Source organism: Spermophilus citellus (assembly GCF_964194105.1).
Source record: "Spermophilus citellus genome assembly, chromosome: 4".
Lineage (NCBI taxonomy): Eukaryota > Metazoa > Chordata > Mammalia > Rodentia > Sciuridae > Spermophilus > Spermophilus citellus.
In genome coordinates this window covers 191,300,580-191,318,985 of record NC_138185.1, presented here as the reverse complement: position 1 = coordinate 191,318,985, position 18,406 = coordinate 191,300,580, and the positions used below count along the sequence as shown (strand labels likewise).

Below are 18,406 nucleotides of genomic sequence, written 5' to 3'. Positions count from 1 at the left end.
GATATCTGTTCATAGAAACCAGATGGCAAGCCCAGTGCCTGTAAGACAGGGTGGTCGTGCTGTGATCGTCTGTGAACTTGGACATGGTTTGGGAAGAAAACCCTTTGTACAGACTACCACAGGCTGAGATGGGGTCCTGGTTTCTGTGGGTAGCATGGTGGGCTTGAATCTGGACCCAACTCTTTCCGTAGCTATCAATTCATTTTTGAATAGATGAGAAAGCTCAACTCTGTTTTAAAATTAAATAAGCTTCATAAATATGTTAAAGGAAAAGGATCTGAACCCCCTAGACCATCCAGAAGACCTGAATACACTCTCTGTCCAAACACGGTTGCTTCTCTTCCAGGTGCTTCTCAAACACCTTATGAATGGCACACTTCCAGCATTGGGCTGCTTTCGAAGAACTAAATGTCATATAAACTTGGGGCTTCTTCCTGTGCCCACATCTGAGTCAGGTACATAATAAATACTTCACAAAAGCTTGTTTGATGCACAATGAATAGTCTTCAAATGTGCTGTGTCCAGCAGGTGGGTAAGAGAGCTGCTAATAGACCCTGATCACAGCACAGGCTCATCTTCCTAAGGTGCTGAGCCATCAAGGTAAAGAGGGAAGAGTACAAAGGACAGGGGAGCAGAAGGAGATGGAGAAAGGGCTGAGTGGAGAGCATCCTTTGGGAGCTTGTCTTCATTGCTGTGAAGCAGCACTGAGGCCAAACTCTGTTGGCTCCATTACTCTCTGGGTAACTGTCCTTGTGGAGCTGAATAGCTCATCTGAATGGGGACAAGATCAGGGCCACATCTAGGATTTGGAGTAGAAGATACTTCTTCCAATTTTAATCCAGATGACAAAAGCTGTCCACTTTTAGATTTGGAGGATGGAAGTTTATAGCCCTAATATTCAGCAATTCCCCACCCACCAGTGTCCTATGTCTTCCCAATAAGTAAGTTACTTTCATGGTGACAGAGGTGTGACCCATCAGGTATCTTTGAAAGTAGGATTCTAGAATTTCTGCACACTCTATCCAGAGATAAAGCTTCTTCTAGGAATAAAACTTCTAGGAATAAAGTGAAGCAAGGATGGCCCTTAGAGCTAGCCTGACCAGGGCACTGTGGAGCACCCCTAGCTTCTGGGGGTGTGGATGGTCATTTATCTCCTTCAGGTGCCACAGAATAGGAGAGTCATCAAGGAGATTATCAAGAAAAGACAATAAAACTCTCAATGTTTCATACAGTCAGTCAAATGAAGGGGGTTTGGAGTCAACACTTAGGTAGCACTCCTCCCAGAGTGATTAGGACACATCTTCATTCATCTCTTGTTGCAGCGCTGTTTCAACAGTACCTTCACCAGGGCTCACAGATACATTATGGACCAGTGCTGTGATGTACAGCATTCTTCCAAACCATTTTGGAGAGTGCTATTCCTGCTTAGAACACCATTAGGATGGATCACTACTTTAAAAACAGTGAAAATATTTTAGAAAAATGGAACTAACTCAAGCTGGTCTCCTAGGTTCTAAACATAATCATGTTCAGGGAACACTAAGCCCAGGGCCCTCACAAGAAGCAGAGAGCAGGAAGATGGAAATGCCTCTCTTGAATTCCAGGTCATTCAGAAGCCTAGGACTGCCCTCGGAAGACAAGGATAGTATAGCTCAATCCCTGGCTATAGAAAGCCACAGGAGGGCAGGATCTAAACCTCTAAGCCTCACCTGCTCTGGCTGGGCACCTGAAGTGAAGATATACTCCTCACAGATGTATAGCCCTTCATCTTGCCCCAGGATTAGAGGAGGTGCAGATGGCCATATCCAGTGCTACTGCCTGGGATCCCTGACTCAAGAGGATGACTGTATGAACCAGGAAGCGTCTCTCACCAGACCCAAATCTGCTGGCACCTTGGTCATAGACTTCTCAGCTTCCAGAATCGTGAGAAATAAATGTCTGCTTTTATAAGCCACCTAGTAGGTGGAATTTTGTTATAGCTGTTCAAACAGACTAAGACAGTTCTAAATGATGTTTACTGAGAAAATATTTACACTCTAAACAGTTATTTATTAAAGCTCTGGCAATCCATTGGAGCTGGCGCGTGCCCCAAAGAAAAAGAGTCAGTCATGGGGCATCTCAGTCTGATCCTGCCATTTGAAGCGTCCCATTGTTCTCCTTATCCAGGGCAGGTAGCTTAAGATCCTGGTGAAGACTGCAGGAGGGGTCCCAGTCCTTTCTCCGTAGGAGACAATGCCCTGGGCCACATTGTTGCATACGAGGGGGCCACCAGAGTCTCCCTGTGGACATAGAGTGAAAAGGACACTAAGCCAGGCCTCCTTGCTCCTGCTGCCCTAAAGCCATAGCTCTCAGAGAAGGCAGGGTAGGGTTCTTTTAGTTGCTTGTGTGTGTGAGATGGGGCTTTGAGGTGCAGGAGTCAAGACTCTGGACGTTTGGCTGCTGGGCTTCAGCACAGTCAACGCTGCTCTTCCAGCTCAATTTGAGTCTAGCTACTCTTTCCTTCCCAGGGGAATGCTGCCTGTGTAAGTGTTGTGGGTTTTCCACCCTTATCTCTGGGGCCTGGATTGATGAGGGAAAAAATCTCCACCCAACCCTGGTCTGCCCCCCCCCCCCCCCAGGGCTGGGGCTTTGGGGATGGAGTCTTTTCCACAAAATGTTGGCAGTTGTCCATGCTCTTACCCTGAAGGCGTTCTTCCTCTCCCGAGGGTTCCCCACACAAATCTGGGTGTTTTCAGTGTAGAAAGCAAAGCGTTGGCTGCACACCCGACCGCTCTGCACTCTCAGCTGCACCTCCTGGAGTCGGCTTGCTAATGTGTTCTGGTTGACCAGGCCCCAGCCAGTTACTGTGCACAAGGCCCCAGGCCTCAGCACATTCCTGGCTTGAGGAAGAGCCACGGGCCTCACCGCTCTATTCTTCCTGATTCTGCTGCTCAGCTGCCGGAGAGAGTATGGGCATTCCTGCTCAGCTGGACCCTAACCAAAGCTTAGGGACTGCTGGGATGGTACTTGCCCCATCCCTGCCCCACTCCCCCCAGCCCTGCCTGGGATCCCTGCCCTGATTCCCCCCAGCCCTGCTCTGGCTTCTTCTTCCATGGTCCCAGAACACAGCAAAGCCACTATGACATTGGAAGGTCACTGGCTAGGGTGGAGGTGTTCAGGGCCAGGCAGGCAGTACCTGCAGTAACATGATGTCATTCTGGATGTTCACTGGATTGTATTCAGGGTGGGGGATGGCTCTGCGCACAGTGATGTGTTGCTGGGTCCTTTCCTGCCTCTGGATGTTGTGAGCCCCCAGAGTGACATTTATAACACTGTGAAAGGAAAGTTGGCCTAGAGGTAGGTATGAGCAGCAGAAGCTTGGGTCCAGCAGCTCTGCAGCACAGATGGGCCACCTAGGGCAGGGCAAGCCTGCAGTGGAGGGGACGGGGTAGGGGGCTGGAGGGGATGGCAGGGGACCACGACCTTAAGATTTGCTCTTCCAGATTAAGTTGAGAAATAGCTTGAGTTCACATTTTTTTAAAGCTCTTATTTAGCTGCCATCCTTGATCTACTGAATCAATGAACCTTTATTTTACCTATTTATATGCGGTGCTGAGAATCCAACCCAGTGCCTCTCACATTCTAGACAAGCGTTCTACCACTGAGCCACAACCCAGCCCCTGGAGTTCACATTTTGAGACCCAATTTGTGTTTTCCATCTCCTACTCTTGCTCTTTGTGGTCATGTTTACACTGGCCTGTTACCTCTACTGTGCTCCCCTCCCCAGTCCTACCTGGTCCCGTTTTTTATCTTTCATTACTACAATGTTACTTTCAGACGGTTCATCAAAGGAGGTCTTCTGCCCGCTCCCCACTGCCCCCAACTGAGCTCCTCACCTTCCAAAGCAGTGAGCTGCTGTCATCACAAAGTCTTCTCGTACCAGGAACCCCCCGCAGACGTGCCCACCTCTTGAGGTCTGGGCCCGAAGATATGCCATGTAGGGGTAGGAATGGGGTCTGGCCTCTCGGCCTCCAATGATCTTCCCTGGAAGGAAGCGTTCAACACTTACCTCTGCTTGAGCACCTGCAGTGGGGCCCCCAGGTTGATGGCTTTAGAAAGACAGGAAGATGAGGAGGGCAGGAGAGATAATGCAGGACAGGGAGCAGTTGTTGGTGAGGATGGGTCTGTGAGGCACCAGGTATTGGGAGAGAGCTTCAGGGAGACTCATTTCCCTTCGGAACTCAGTTTGCTCCTCCTCCCACACAGGGGACAACAAAGCTCACTCTAGGCAGGGCCAGCTTTAGCCTCAGTATGAAGGAAATTCACTGTTGTGAGCATGAGAGCTCCTTGAAGTCCCTGGAACTTTCTTCCTCATGAAACTTCCTATGTCCCTCTGACCACTTATGGGCAACATGGGACTGGTGTTGGAGAACCTACACAGGAGTTTCTGGGACTGCTATTCCTGTATCCTTGTCTCCCAGGCTTTGACACATGGAGTACAGAATGAATTTGCATGAGCAAATTTGCATGAGGCCAACTCTAAGACTTCTATATACATTTACTGATTTAACTTGCATAGCAACTCTGTGAGGTTTGTTGTAATATTATTTCCATTTTATAGATGAGGAAATTAAGGAAATGTGAATACAAATACCTTGCTCAATGAAACAGAATTAGAATGTGCTGAGGCATTATGGCTGGTTCCAGAGTCTGGGATGGGATCAGACAGATCTCTGAGGTTGGGGTGAGTCACTTACCTGCCTCAGCCCCAGGTGGGAGGAGAAAGGCCAACAGAAGCAGGAGTGGCTGCATCTTGCTTGAAGGCTGCCCAGTCAGTTGGTGTGTGTGCCTCCTCTGGTCAGGCTTTTAGCCCTCAGGAGAGGAAGGAAGGGGTGGGAGGGGGCTTGAGAATTCACAGTCCCGTTCTCCTGCTGGTGTGGTAAGTTTCGTCATCCAGCGCTGCTCAGGAGGTTTGCCCACAACTGACAGTGAGCTGGGCGAGGGGAGAATAATCCAAGCCAACGTCCCCGATGTCCCACACCACTGCTGAGTCAGTGCTGACAGCAGAAATGGGGACCCAGGGCATCACGGAGGGGCCTTTGAGCAATGTGTCCCTGAAGCCTCAATCCACCAAAGACCTCAACATCCCTAGTAAGACAAAGACACTGGCAGCTGCCTGTTTCCTCCATTTCCTATCCCTCTGGGATTCCAGATTCAGTCCTTTGGAATTTTAGCATTTCTCTGAATGAGTGCAAATTCCCAGATTGCTTATTCACATATAAGGTGAATAAAAGATGTTGAGGTATGATGAGAAATGGGTGAGAACACCTGGAAAATGTCAAAAGAGAAGAGGAAAGATGAAGCTCACCTGTTTTCCCTAGTGGCCCCAGGCCTCCCTGCTGAGATCCCTGTTGCTCCCAGTTGAGTAGACCTTGTCAAGGCAAATTGGGCAGCCACTCCCCTGAGTCCGTGGAGGGTTCTGTTGAAGAAAGAAAAGGGGAGAAGAAGGCTCTGACACTGACCATTACCTTTTCAGGTCACTTGATTCCCGATAGGCCCTCAGTGAAAGTTACATCACATTTGAAGACTTCCTACTCAAGGTGAAGTCTTTGTGTTCCTGAAGTTTCCCTGCATGTAGATAAGACTCAGAGACTATTTTTCAAGGGTTATCAGGCTAGCCAGAAGACATCTAAGATCTCATTCACTGATGGCATAAGAAACCAATTAACCTAATTTCTTTTCTCTGCCCCTGAGGTGATAGCTTCAAAAAGGAGGTGCATTTATTGTTACGAAGCCTATAAGACAAAAAGAATTAGAGCAAATAGTCAACACTGGGAGAAAAGTACAGGAAACCACTGCAGAGTTACACTGTGGTTCATTAAACACGGCTGAAAATATTTAGATGGTCAACAAATGGTGCTGGGAAAATTGGAAATCCATATGCAACAAAATGAAATTAAACCCCTGTCTCTCAAAAACTCAACTCAAAATGAATCAAGAACCTAGGAATGAAACCAGAAACCTGCATCCAATAGAAGAAAAAATAGGCCCAAATCTCAATCATGTTGGATTAGGCCCCTACTTCCTTAATAAGACTCCTATAGTACAAGAATAAAAATCAAGAATCAATAAATGGGATGGATTCAAACTAAAAAGCTTCTTCTCAGCAAAAGAAACAATCAATGAAGTGAATAGTAGCCTACAGAATGGGAGCAAATTTTTACCTCATGCACATCAGAGACAGCACTAATCTCTAGGATATATAAAGAACTCAAAAATCTTAACACTAAAAAAAACCCAAAATGACCCAATCAATAAATGGGCCAAGGAACTGAACAGACACTTCTCGGAAGATGATATACAGTTAATCAACAAATATATGAAAAAATATTCAATATCTCTAGCAATTAGAGAAATGCAAATCAAAATTACTCTAAGATTTCATCTCATTCCAGTCAGAATCACAGCTATTAAGAATACAAACAACAATAAGTGTTGGTGAGGATGTGGGTAAAAAGGCACACGCATACATTGCTGGTGGGACTGCAAACTGGTGCAGCCAATATGGAAAGCAGTATGGAGATTCCTTGGAAAACTGGGAATGGACCCAGCTTTGACCCAGCTATCCCACTTCTTGGTTTATATCCAAAGGACTTAAAAACAGCAAACTACAGAGATGCAGTCATATCAGTGTTTATAGCAGCACAAATCACAATAGCTAAAAGACTACTATAAGATTTCTTCTGGGTAGAGGAATGGATAAAGAAAATGTGGTATATATACACAATGGAATATTATTCAGCATTAAAAGAGAATAAAATCATGGCGTTTGCAGGTAAATAGATAGAGAATATAATCCAAGTGAAGTTAGCCAATCCCCAAAAAACAAATGTCGAATGTTTTCTCTGATATAAGGATGTTCATTCATGATGGGGTTGTGGGTGGGGCATTGGAGGATTAGATGAACACTAGATAGGGCAAAGGGGAGGGAGGGGAAGGGAGGGGTAAGGGGGGTAGGAAAGATGGTGGAACAAGACAGACATCATTAACCTAAATACATGTATGAAGACATGAATGGTGTAATTATACTTTGTGTACAATCTGAGACATGAAAAATTGTGCTCTATATATGTAATATGAATACTAATGCATTCTGTTGTCATATATAACAAATTAGAATAAGTAAAAAGATATTCAGAAGGTTCTGCATATTCACAGATCATTATAATCCTGCATAAGTTTTGCAAAAATAACAGTTGAAGATGAGTACAATTCCCAACCTTTTGTGGAGTGTGATAGGTCCACTTGAAAATCTTATGAAGGTTAAGGATTCTCTTCTAACACATAAATAGGTATCATTTTCCACTTATTTTTAGAGCTGCACAGAGTTTAACTCCTTCTTCAGCACATAATCTATGAAATTTCTTTATGTGTATGATAATTAATGTGAAGAAAAAGAGAAAATAGTGTAGCAGCTTTTTAGTGCCTTAGTTTTTGGGACAATTTTAATTGAATTACTTTTGCAACACTTTCAAGACATTTTTAAAAAAAATATTTTGTTTTAAAAACATTAATTTAAAAGAAAAGAATAAAATACAGTCTGTAGAGGAAAAAAAAGAAGTAAAGGATCCTTGGTATTTATCCTAAAGATTGAATTTATCATACTGCAGTGATATATGCATACCCATGTTTATAGCAGCACAATTCACAATAGTCAGAGGAAAAAAGAAAAGAAAGGTGGCGGTGGGTTTCTTAAAAATCAAAGGGAGATCAGTAAAGGAAAGGGACCAAGTGAGAGGAGGAAGTGCTGGGGAGTAATATTGGCTAAATTATATTGTTATATTGCATGCATGTATGAATATGTAACAACATATCTCATCATTATGTACAACCAATAAGAAATGAGGGAAAAATAAAAGGAGTAAAGATGTGCATATCAGCTAGGTGTGGTGACACATGCCAGTAATCCCACTTACTTAGGAGGCTGAAGCAGGAGGATCTCAATTTTGAGGCTAGTTAGGGCAATCCAATATAATATATATGTATATAAAAATACATGTTCTGACCCAGACTACAGAGAAAGAGAGTCTGGAAGTTACACATTTGTTAAGTTTGAAAATTCATGGAGAAGTATTAGAATGAACATGTGACTAGTTTTATGACACATACCCTTGATAAAGGAAAAGGCAAGTCAAAATATACACAATGCCTCCTATGAACTAACTATTTCTTTTATTTTAGGTTTATTTTTACCCATAATGTTAGGATTATCAGTCAGTGCTTAGTAGGGTATGGGTTAGGGTCAGAGATTCAATACTTCGATCGGAAAATATGAAAATTCATAGAATGTGTATGCGAACATGTGCTACACAAAAATACTTCCAAATTCCATCCAGAACAATGACATGACATTGCCATCACCCCAAGTAAGGGACAATTAGAGAAAGAAGAAGAATATCTGTGATGGCATATCTGGAATGGAAAATGCTCAGGAGCTCACAACCTTGGAGGTAGCAGAGAAGATTACAAAAGTAGAGGACAGGGTGAACATGCCACCAACATGGAGGTGTGCTGGCCTAATTGCTTCCTGACAACCTGCCTCTAAGCTTTTGGTACTTGAAATATATATTTCTCCCGTCAGGAGCGTTGGCTCCCTTTGCAGTGAGACAATCAAAGCTGGATCTGTATCTATGTGAACTGGAGGACATTGTTTCATATTTTCCAATGGGCATGAGGCAGCAGAGCTGAATCCTCTTCTTGGAGGTGAACTGTGACAACTGGGGGCTGAATGTCTCAAAATGTAAAACAAAAGGGGTTGAGGGTGTAGCTCGGTGATAGAGTACCCCTTGGTTCAGTCCCCAGTACCAAAAAAAGGAAGGAAGAAAGAAAAAAAAAAAAGACGCACACAGAGAATTTTCTTTCTAGGATTTAATGTCAACCTTCCTATTAAAAGCAATCAAATACATACATGTATTTGCTAAAATACATGTATGCATGTATCACTGCAATATGATAAATTCTTAGGATAAATACCAAGGCATTTTAAACAAAACTGTTTAAAATGCCTAAAAACCTTAAAAGTTTCAAAGAACTTTCAAAGCAAGTGTGATTTTCAGGCCAAAATCAAAGGATATTGAGGCCAGATAGAAAGGTACTATTGCTCTAGGGGAATGTACTGCACCCATAAAGTTTGAATTTTGTTTTGATAACCTCATAAAGTGAAAAATCTCTAGAAAATACTAAAAGACTGCTATAAGATTTCTTCTGGGTAGTGAATGCTATCCAACTTCTTTATGGGGCTAGCATCACCTGGAGGGCAAACCCAATGGGCCAATATCATTTTTGAATATTTATGCAAACCAAATAAATCAAAAAGCAGAAAGATGCATCATAAGAAGCTTGGGTTTATTCCAGGACCATGTGGAGAGAAAAAAATAAGGAATAAAAGATCCTTTTATTTTATTTTAGGTATGTATCCTAAGAATTAAAGTTTATTAATTTATTAATTCTAGGCTTTATTAAAGTTTACTAATTTAATAATTCTAGGCTTTTTATTTGAAAGTCAACTGCTGTAGCACACCACATTGATTAAAGAAACATTTTTACTATTCAATTGAAGCAAAAATAAACAAGCATTTGCTAAAATTCACCCTCATTCATTAAATTGAGCCACATCCCCAGCCCTGAAAGCTTTTGCTTTCAGAACAAAACAATACAAGAATACCTGGCACAAATTATAATCTATTCTGTTCAATATTCTACTAACAATTTTAGCTAGTGAAGTTAGGCAGGACATAGAAATGAAAGGTCTAAGAAAAGAAAAAAGGAGACAAAATTGTAATGATTTGAAGAGATGATAGCATATAATGAGAATCCAAAAAATTCTACAGCTCAAATTACATAATTAATAAGAGTTAAATGAAATTGCTAGATACAGATCAATTAAAAATTAATTATATTTCCACATGTACAGCAACAGTATTAAAAAAATAAAAATTTAAGAAAGTTAACACTTGGGCTGGGGATATGGCTCAAGCGGTAGCGCGCTCGCCTGGCATGCGTGTGGCCCGGGTTCGATCCTTAGCACCACATACAAACAAAAATGTGTGTCTGCCGAAAACTAAAAAAATATAAATATTAAAAAAGAAAAAGAAAAAAGAGTCCTTGGATGCACGCGGGAATTATGAAATTTAAAAAAAAAAAGAAAGTTAACACTTAAATGGCATAGAAATGATCAAAGAATAAAATGTAATCTAAAGGGACATGTGCAGTACATATTTGGTGAACATTTTAAAATTGAATAAAGAGACATTTAGGAAGACCTAAACATAGAGATTCTGTGTTCATTAATTGGAAGACTAAATATTATACAAATGTCAGTTTTTCCAAAATTGATCTATAAATTCATTGCACCTGAATTAACTAATTCTAAATATATTTGGAAAAAACAAATGGACAACAGTAGCCAGGAAACTTTTAAAGAATGAGAAAAAGATGTGAGTTCTTGCTTTAGCAAATAAACCACAGTAATGAAGATAGTGTCATATTGGTGAGGTACCCAGACATAGATTAATGGGCCAGAAATAAAGATCTTGCAGACATATGGACACTGACAAACATACACATATGGATACTTAATTTGTGATAGAGGTTGCATCCTGCATCATAGGAGAGAAAAGATTATTATTTTTCTTTTCTCTCCATTAAATGGTATTCAGAAAATAGAAGTCTTTATGGTATCCTACAGAGACACATATTTTCTGTGGGCGAGGGGGAGGGGAAAACTTGATCTTTTCTCACACCATATCAAAAAGTCCATCCTAGGTAAGTTATGGATCCAAGTGTGAATAAAAATTTGAGAATATAATGTAATAATATTTTCATTATAGCTAAAGATTTTAGATATTATCTAACAAGTATTAATCATAAAGAAAATTATTGATGAATTTGATACATTAAAGTTGAGAGAAAAAAGGCAATTTATAGAATGGGTCTAAAGATGCTTAGAACACACATAACCAACAAGTATTCTAACTACACAAAGAATGTCTAAAATAATGTCTAAAAAAATAACCAATTCAACAATATAATGGGCAAAAGACTTTAATACCCTTACCAATAGAAAATACAAGTGACCAATAAGATCTATGGAAAGGTGTTACTTTTACCAGGTACCAGAGAGGCACCAACTTATTTTTATTTTTTATTTGTTCTTTTTAGCCATACATGACAGTAGAATGTATTTTGACATGCTACATGGAGTATAACTCCCCATTCTTGTGGTTTTACATGATGTGGAGTTATACTGGTTGTATATGAACATAGGAAAGTTATGTCTGATTCATTCTACTGTCTTTTTCCCCATCCCTCCTCCCTTCCCCCCACTCCACCCAGTCCAATCTGGTAAACCTCCCCACAGCCCCTCTGCCTATTGTGAGTCAGCATCCACATATCAGAGAGAATATTTGGCCTTTGGGTTTTTGGGATTGGTTTATTTCACTTAGTATGATAGTCTTCAGTTCCATCTATTTACCTGCAAATGCCATAATTTCATTCTTCATTTTGGCTGAATAATACTGAGAAGCACCAATTTAAAGCACCAGTTCAGCCACTCACTCCTGGGCACATACCCTAGAGAAACATGCACACGTTTCTATCAGATACATATCCAAGAAGGTTTTAGCAGCATTATTTACAATAGCCCCACATTGAGAACACTTGCAAGGTCCATCTGCAGCAGCATAATCGTAATTTGCATGATAATATTATGGTAAAATCACACAGTGGAATATTGTATAGCTATGAAAATAAATGAGCTATTGCCTCATGCAGTGGCATAAAGAAGTCATGCCAACATATGTAGAAAGAACCCAAGAAGACTAATTTTAGCATGATTTCATTTATATAAAGTTCAAAACAAGGCAAAGTGAAACTATAGTGGATAGAAATGCACACATGAGAATATATGTGAGAAATACATAATAAAAATACATAATAAAAATCAAGAAAGTGGTTACTACTAGTCAGAATGGTAGTTAACTCTAAGATTGGAGGGCAGAGAGTCTTCTGACCAGGAGGAGACATATGAGAGGTTTCTGGAGTGTTGAATGTGCCCTGCTTCTTGACATGAAACATAGTGTCTACATTATAATTAATCTTCATGCATTTGTATTTTGTGGACTTTTCATGTGCATGTGTTTTACAAAACATTGAAAAAGCCTGTCATGGGGTGTGGGTTGGAGAGGACATTTGAATGAATAAGGGGATATATGAGATAAATTAATCTCTAAATTGTAGAGTATAATTAATTCTAAATATATTTGGAAAAAACAAATGGCCAGCCATAGCAGACACTTTTAAACAATAAGCCAGGAGGTCTTGCTTTAGCAAATAAACCCACAGTAAATGAAGAGAGTGTCATATTAGTGAGTTACAAAGACATATGGTTTTTAAACATTTTTTAATTTTAATTAAAAATTGTGATCTTTTGAATAGGCAAGACTGATATGTTTCACAATATTCATAGTTGGTTGCATCTAGTTTTGGCTGTTTTATTTCATTTCCGTCAGTTACAAGTTTTTTTCTCCTCTGCGATGTTGGGACATGAAAGTCAGGTGCTTCCCACCTCCTCCCTGGGCCCCTAAGCCACCAACAATGCGAATCCTCTGGGCAGGCAGTTGCCAACTGTTGCTGGATTGAATTCCCCTCTCTTCCTTTGATCCTCCTTTAGTCAGTAATCATTCTAGTTCCTCTTGGTTTTATAAGAAGACTTGGGTTCTATTGTGACACTCCAGATCCTCATGGCAATCTTGATATCATTTTTTGAGGGACATTTTGGAAGCATCTTTGGAGATGTCTGCAAATGAGATTGTGGTTGCTTCATGAAATGCCTGTGCAGGGAGAAGGCTGTGCCAGAGCCACTTGTCTTTCCACCATATGTGACTACTGGGAGCCAGATACTGCTAAGACCTGGCCTGTGTTGTGGTCCTTGAGGGGAAGAGCAGCTGACTAAGACAAGGCTGAATCCTGCGGGGGTGCGGGGTGTCCTGAAATAATGATTTGTAGTGGTAGATTCTCTGGAGTCTGTATAGAATTCTTCAGTCAGTTTAGTTACAAGGAAAGAAGCATCCCAGAAACCATGGAGATGGCAGAGACTGATTAAAAAAATGATTCAGGGTTCTCAGGGGTTTCTGGCAGAAAAGCTTACTTGGGCTGCTGACCCTAGCACCCTGGCTCAACATGAGAAAGAGGTGGAGGTGGACATTTCCCCTGAGACTCGGGCAAAAATGCTCAGACCAAATATTTAACAATTGGAGAAGAGTGATATGCAATATAATATATTCATGGGATGACATGCTATTGAGCCATTCAAAGCATTATGCTGTAGAAGACTATTCAGTGGCATGGGGAAATTTGCACCCTCTGATATTAAGTGGGAAAAGTAGAATGTAGAACCATGTGTACAGTTCAACACTAATTCTGCAGGGAGAAAAGGGCAACAACCAGAAGATGATTTTGTGAAACTTTTATTTTCACCTTAATATTATCTATTTTTTTCTGTAATGTAAATGTATCAGAGGATACATTTTCTGATAAACAGAAAAATTATTAAGCACTGTGGTAGAGACATGCTAGCAGTTTAGCAAGACATTTTCTTTTTCTTTCCAAGGGACACAATTAGGTGTGGCTGTGTGACTGTTATAGCAAAAGGAATGTGAATGGAAATGCCATGGGCACCTTCCAGATCTGGACCAGCTCATTCTCCTGTGCCTGGTCATCTAGGCACTTCCCTTTCCAGGTTTGTTGCAGATAAATTTGAGGAACTGGGAAGCTACCTTTGGGGGACTGGGCTTGGGTTCTTTAATCATGGGCTAACCATGTGATTTACTGCTCAGACTGGAATACTTAAGAGTAAAGGAGGACAGATACTCATTAGGAATACTTATTTTGTGAGCAAGAAATACATTATTGTATTAGTCACTGAAATTCTCAAGCTTATCTATTAGTTAGGTTTGTCTTAATATGTTCCAACATACTTAAGGCAACCTTTTTCTAACATGAAGTATTCTTTTTAAGTAAAGTTATTTTAATAATTGCAGCATTTAAAATACTGAATAAATTAAAACATGAAAGAAGAAATACATCAGTCTCAATCCCACTACCTAACTGACCATTGTTAATAGAAATGTTTCTATCTAGATTTTATTCTTTGTATATTTTTACATAGGGATGATCACAACATGTTCAGTTTTGAATCCTGTATTTTAAATTGTTCAACATAAACATTTCCCCTCATTTTATTAAAAGTTTGTTAGTGGATATAATTTTAGAAGCCCAGGTATATTTAGTAAACAGTCTTTTGAGTTATTTAAATAATACATAAAATTTATAATTAATCTTTCTTGTTCTTGGATAGGCAGAATTAATATTGTCAAAATGACCATACTACCAAAAGCACTATACAGATTTAATGCAATTCCAATCAGAATCCCAATTACATTCCTCATACAAATAGAAAAAGCAATCATGAAATTCATATGGAAAAATAAGAGACCAAGAATAGCTAAAGCAATCCTTAGCAGGAATAGTGAAGCAGGTGGCATCAGTATACCAGACCTTAAACTATACTACAGAGCAAGAGTAACAAAACAGACCTCACATTGGCACTAAAATAGCCTTGTAGACCAATGATACAGAATAGAGGACACAGAGACAAACCCACATAAATACAGTTATATTAGACAAAGGCAACAAAAATATATATTGGAGAAAAGATAGCCTCTTCAACAAATAGTGCCGGTAAAACTGGAAATCCATATGCAACAAAAAGAAATTAAGCCCCTATCTCTCACCGTGCACAAAACTCAACTCAAAGTGAATCAAGGAGTAGGAATTAAACCAGAAACCCTGTACCTTATAGAGGAAAAAGTAGGCCCAAATCTCCATCATGTTGGATTAGGCCCCAACTTCCTTAATAAGACTCCTATAGCGCAAGAATTAAAATCAAGAATCAATAAATGGGATGGATTCAAACTAAAAAGCTTCTTCTCAGCAAAAGAAACAGTGAAGTGAATAGAGTGCCTACAGAATGGGAGCACATTTTTATCACATGCACATCAGAGAGAGCACTAATCTTTAGGGTATATAAAGAACTCAAAAATCTTAACACCAAAAAAACAAATAACCCAATCAATAAATGTATCAAGGAATTGAATAGACACCTCTCAGAAGATGATATACAATCAACCAACAAATACATCCCTAGCAATTAGAGAAATGCAAATCAAAACTACTCTAAGATTTCATCTCACTTCAGTCAGAATGGCAGCTATTAAGAATACAAACAATAAGTCTTGGTGAGTTTGTGGGGAAAAAGGCAAAGACATTGCTGGTGGGACTGCATATTGGTGCAACCAATTTGGAAAGCAGTATGGAGATTTCTTAAAAACTGGGAATGGAACCACCATTCCAGCTATCCTGTTCCTTGGTTTATACCCAAAGGACTTAAAAACAGCAAACTACAGGGACACAGCCACATCAGTGTTTATAGCAGCACAATGCACTATAGCTAAACTGTGGAAGCAACCTAATGCCCTTCAATAGATGAATGAATAAAAAAATGTGGTATATATACACAATGGAATATTATTCAGCATTAAAAGAGAATAAAATCATGGCATTTGCAGGCAAATGGATAGATTTGGAGAATATAATGCTAAATGAAGTTAGCGAATCTTAAAAAACCAAATGCTGAATGTTTTCTCTGATATAAGGATGCTGATTCATAGTGGGGTAGGGAGGAGGAGCACAGGAGGAATAGATGAACACTAAATAGGGCAAAGGGGAGGGAGGGGAAGGAAGGGGGAAGAGAGGTATGAAAGACTATGGAATGAGACAGACATCATTACCCTAAGTACATGTATGAAAACACAAATGGTGTGACTCTACTTTGTGTACAACCAGAGACATGAAAAATTCTACTCTATTTGTGTAATATGAATTGAATTGCATTCTGCTGTCATATATAATTAGAATAAATAAAATAAAAATTAAAAAAAATTGTAAAGAATTAAAAAAATAGACATGTAGGAAGAAAACCACCTGCCAGGAAAATATGTGAATAAGCAAAAATTTTATTGTAGTATATACTGACCTATAATCGCCTTCTGTCTTAAACATACTGTGAACATTCTTCCATATGACCAAATGTAGTTTTATAACAATCTGTAAGGATTTTGCAGTGTTTAATTATATGCAATTAAAAAAACTGTTCCTCAAATAGTGCTGGACATTGCCATTGTTCCTAAGATTTTATTGTAACAAAACTCTAAGGAATAATCTTGTACTCCCAAGAACATGCTGTCCTTTCACCTCATAAACTTATATAGAAATCATTGTAAAGTAACAAGTACCAATTTTCTTGGTGTGGCTGATACCTAGGTCAAAGTTGCCCTTCTTATTTTTTTAAAAATTTATTTAATTACTTATTTTGCATTATAATTCTTAATATGCCATTATAGAATAATTTATCATATCTCTGTTTATATATAAGGTATGTTGACACCAAATCCTTCTTCTTTTTTTTAAAAGGGTCTTTGTTGTGCTGGGGATGAAACCCATGGTCTAGGGCATGTTAGGCAGGTACTTGATCACTGAACTATACACCAGCCCCTTTTTGTTCACTTAAAAATAATATATATAAAGATTTGTTCCCAGGATGTAGGCTCCCTGTTTATCTCTCTTATTGTTTCTTTTGTTGAGAGAAAACTTTTTAGTTTGAGTAATTCCCATTTGTTGATTCTAGTTGTTAACTCTTGCGCTATGGGTGTCCTATTGAGGAATTTGGAGCCCGACCATAACCCACTTGAATCAATCTGTGAAATATGGTATATTAAGAACTATGTAAGGTTTTGAACAACCAACAATAAAACAAAAATAAAAAAAAGTAAAAAAAATAATATATATATGTATATATGTATATCTATCTATCTATATCTATCATCTATCTATCTATCTATCTATCTATCTATCTATCTATCTATCTACTGTTGATGTATCTCTTTACTTTACTCATTTATTTATATGTGGTGCTGAGAATTGAACCCAGTGCCTCACACATGCTAATTAAGTGCTCTACCACTGAGCCACAACCCCAGCCCTGCTTACTTGTTTTTGAGACAGGGTTTCATTTTGTTGCTCAGGTTGATCTTGAACTCCCAGGCTCATGCAGTCTTTTCACCTCAGCCTCTATAGTAGGTGCACAGAATTTTTAAGGATATTTGTGCACAAGGTGAGAAAACGCCATTTTCTAACTGTCCACACTGAATCTGATTATTTTTTTGAAAATCCTTCCAAATAAGATAAGCACAAATTATTAATATTTTAACTTACATTAGTCAGTGAGTTTTAAATTTTTAATAAATGTTTATTAGTATTTTTAAAAAATAACTTGCCTATTAATGTTTTTGGCCTAGTTTTCTATAACAATGGATAATGTCAATGTTAATGGCTACACAATGCATAAGATGAATGTGCCATGGTCTACCATTTTTCTAGTTGGACATTAGTACTGATTACAGTTTGGAATTTAATACTGTGATGAACAACTTTATGAATAACCCACCTTTACACCCACACTTTCACATGCACACACACTTCAGATCTCACATAAGATAAAGTCCTAGAAATGAAAGTTAGTAGGTCAAGAGAGAGAAATAAACATAAACTTATATAGAAATCATTATAAAGAAACAAGTGCCATCAAAAGCAGGCCAGTCTGCATGGTGCTGTTTATTATAAGGAATTTTTTCTTCCTGAAGTATTTCATGCTCAGTGTTTTTGTCTGGTATAGAGGAGAAGACTGACCATCGGGACTGTGCTACAAGACCATCATCCTTTAGCTCTGGTAGTAAAAACCTTGTACACTCTGCTGCCGGCTCAGGTTTATACCCTTGGACTCTGTGCTGACTTTCTGTGGTCTCTGCATTTCTATTGAGGGATTGCTGCAAGCTCCTGCACCCTCTAATATCCACTTGTTCATTTCTGCTTGTGCATTTAACTCCTCTCTCACCTGTGCTGCTACCAGTGTTGTGATTCTCAGGGGTAGACTTGGCAGTTGGTCATCGACTATTGTAAGAGAATTATGTCTTTTTGTTTTTCTGTTTTTCAGTGTGCTAAACTTACTTTATCATACTCATGAATTTTATTTGTTATTATTTATAATGAAGTTGCTCTACTTTTTGATGTTGGTCTCACTTGATTCAATGTTTGTCTACATGTAACTCACTAGTGACTTTTTTTTTTGGTACTAGGCATTGAAGCCAGGGGTGCTTAACTACTGAGCAACATCTCCAGCCCTTTTTATTTTGAGACAGGGTCTCACTAAGTTGCTTAGGGCCTCACTAAATTGATGAGGCTGACCTGGGAC

At 39.4% G+C, this 18,406-nt stretch overlaps 1 protein-coding gene across 1 annotated transcript; it reads right to left on the bottom strand.

Annotated features, from left to right (window-relative positions):
• Positions 1-2,102: 2,102 nt before the first annotated feature.
• LOC308647231 (cathepsin G-like) lies at positions 2,103-4,818 on the bottom strand (the record flags this gene model as incomplete). Its single annotated transcript, XM_081291287.1, has 5 exons — positions 4,737-4,818; positions 3,876-4,023; positions 3,176-3,311; positions 2,680-2,934; positions 2,103-2,279 (listed from the first exon to the last, which is right to left on the bottom strand). The coding sequence occupies exons 1-5, from the start codon at positions 4,789-4,791 to the stop codon at positions 2,103-2,105; spliced, it is 771 nt and encodes a 256-aa protein (XP_081147413.1). The 5' UTR covers positions 4,792-4,818.
• Between the last annotated feature and the right edge of the window lie 13,588 nt (positions 4,819-18,406).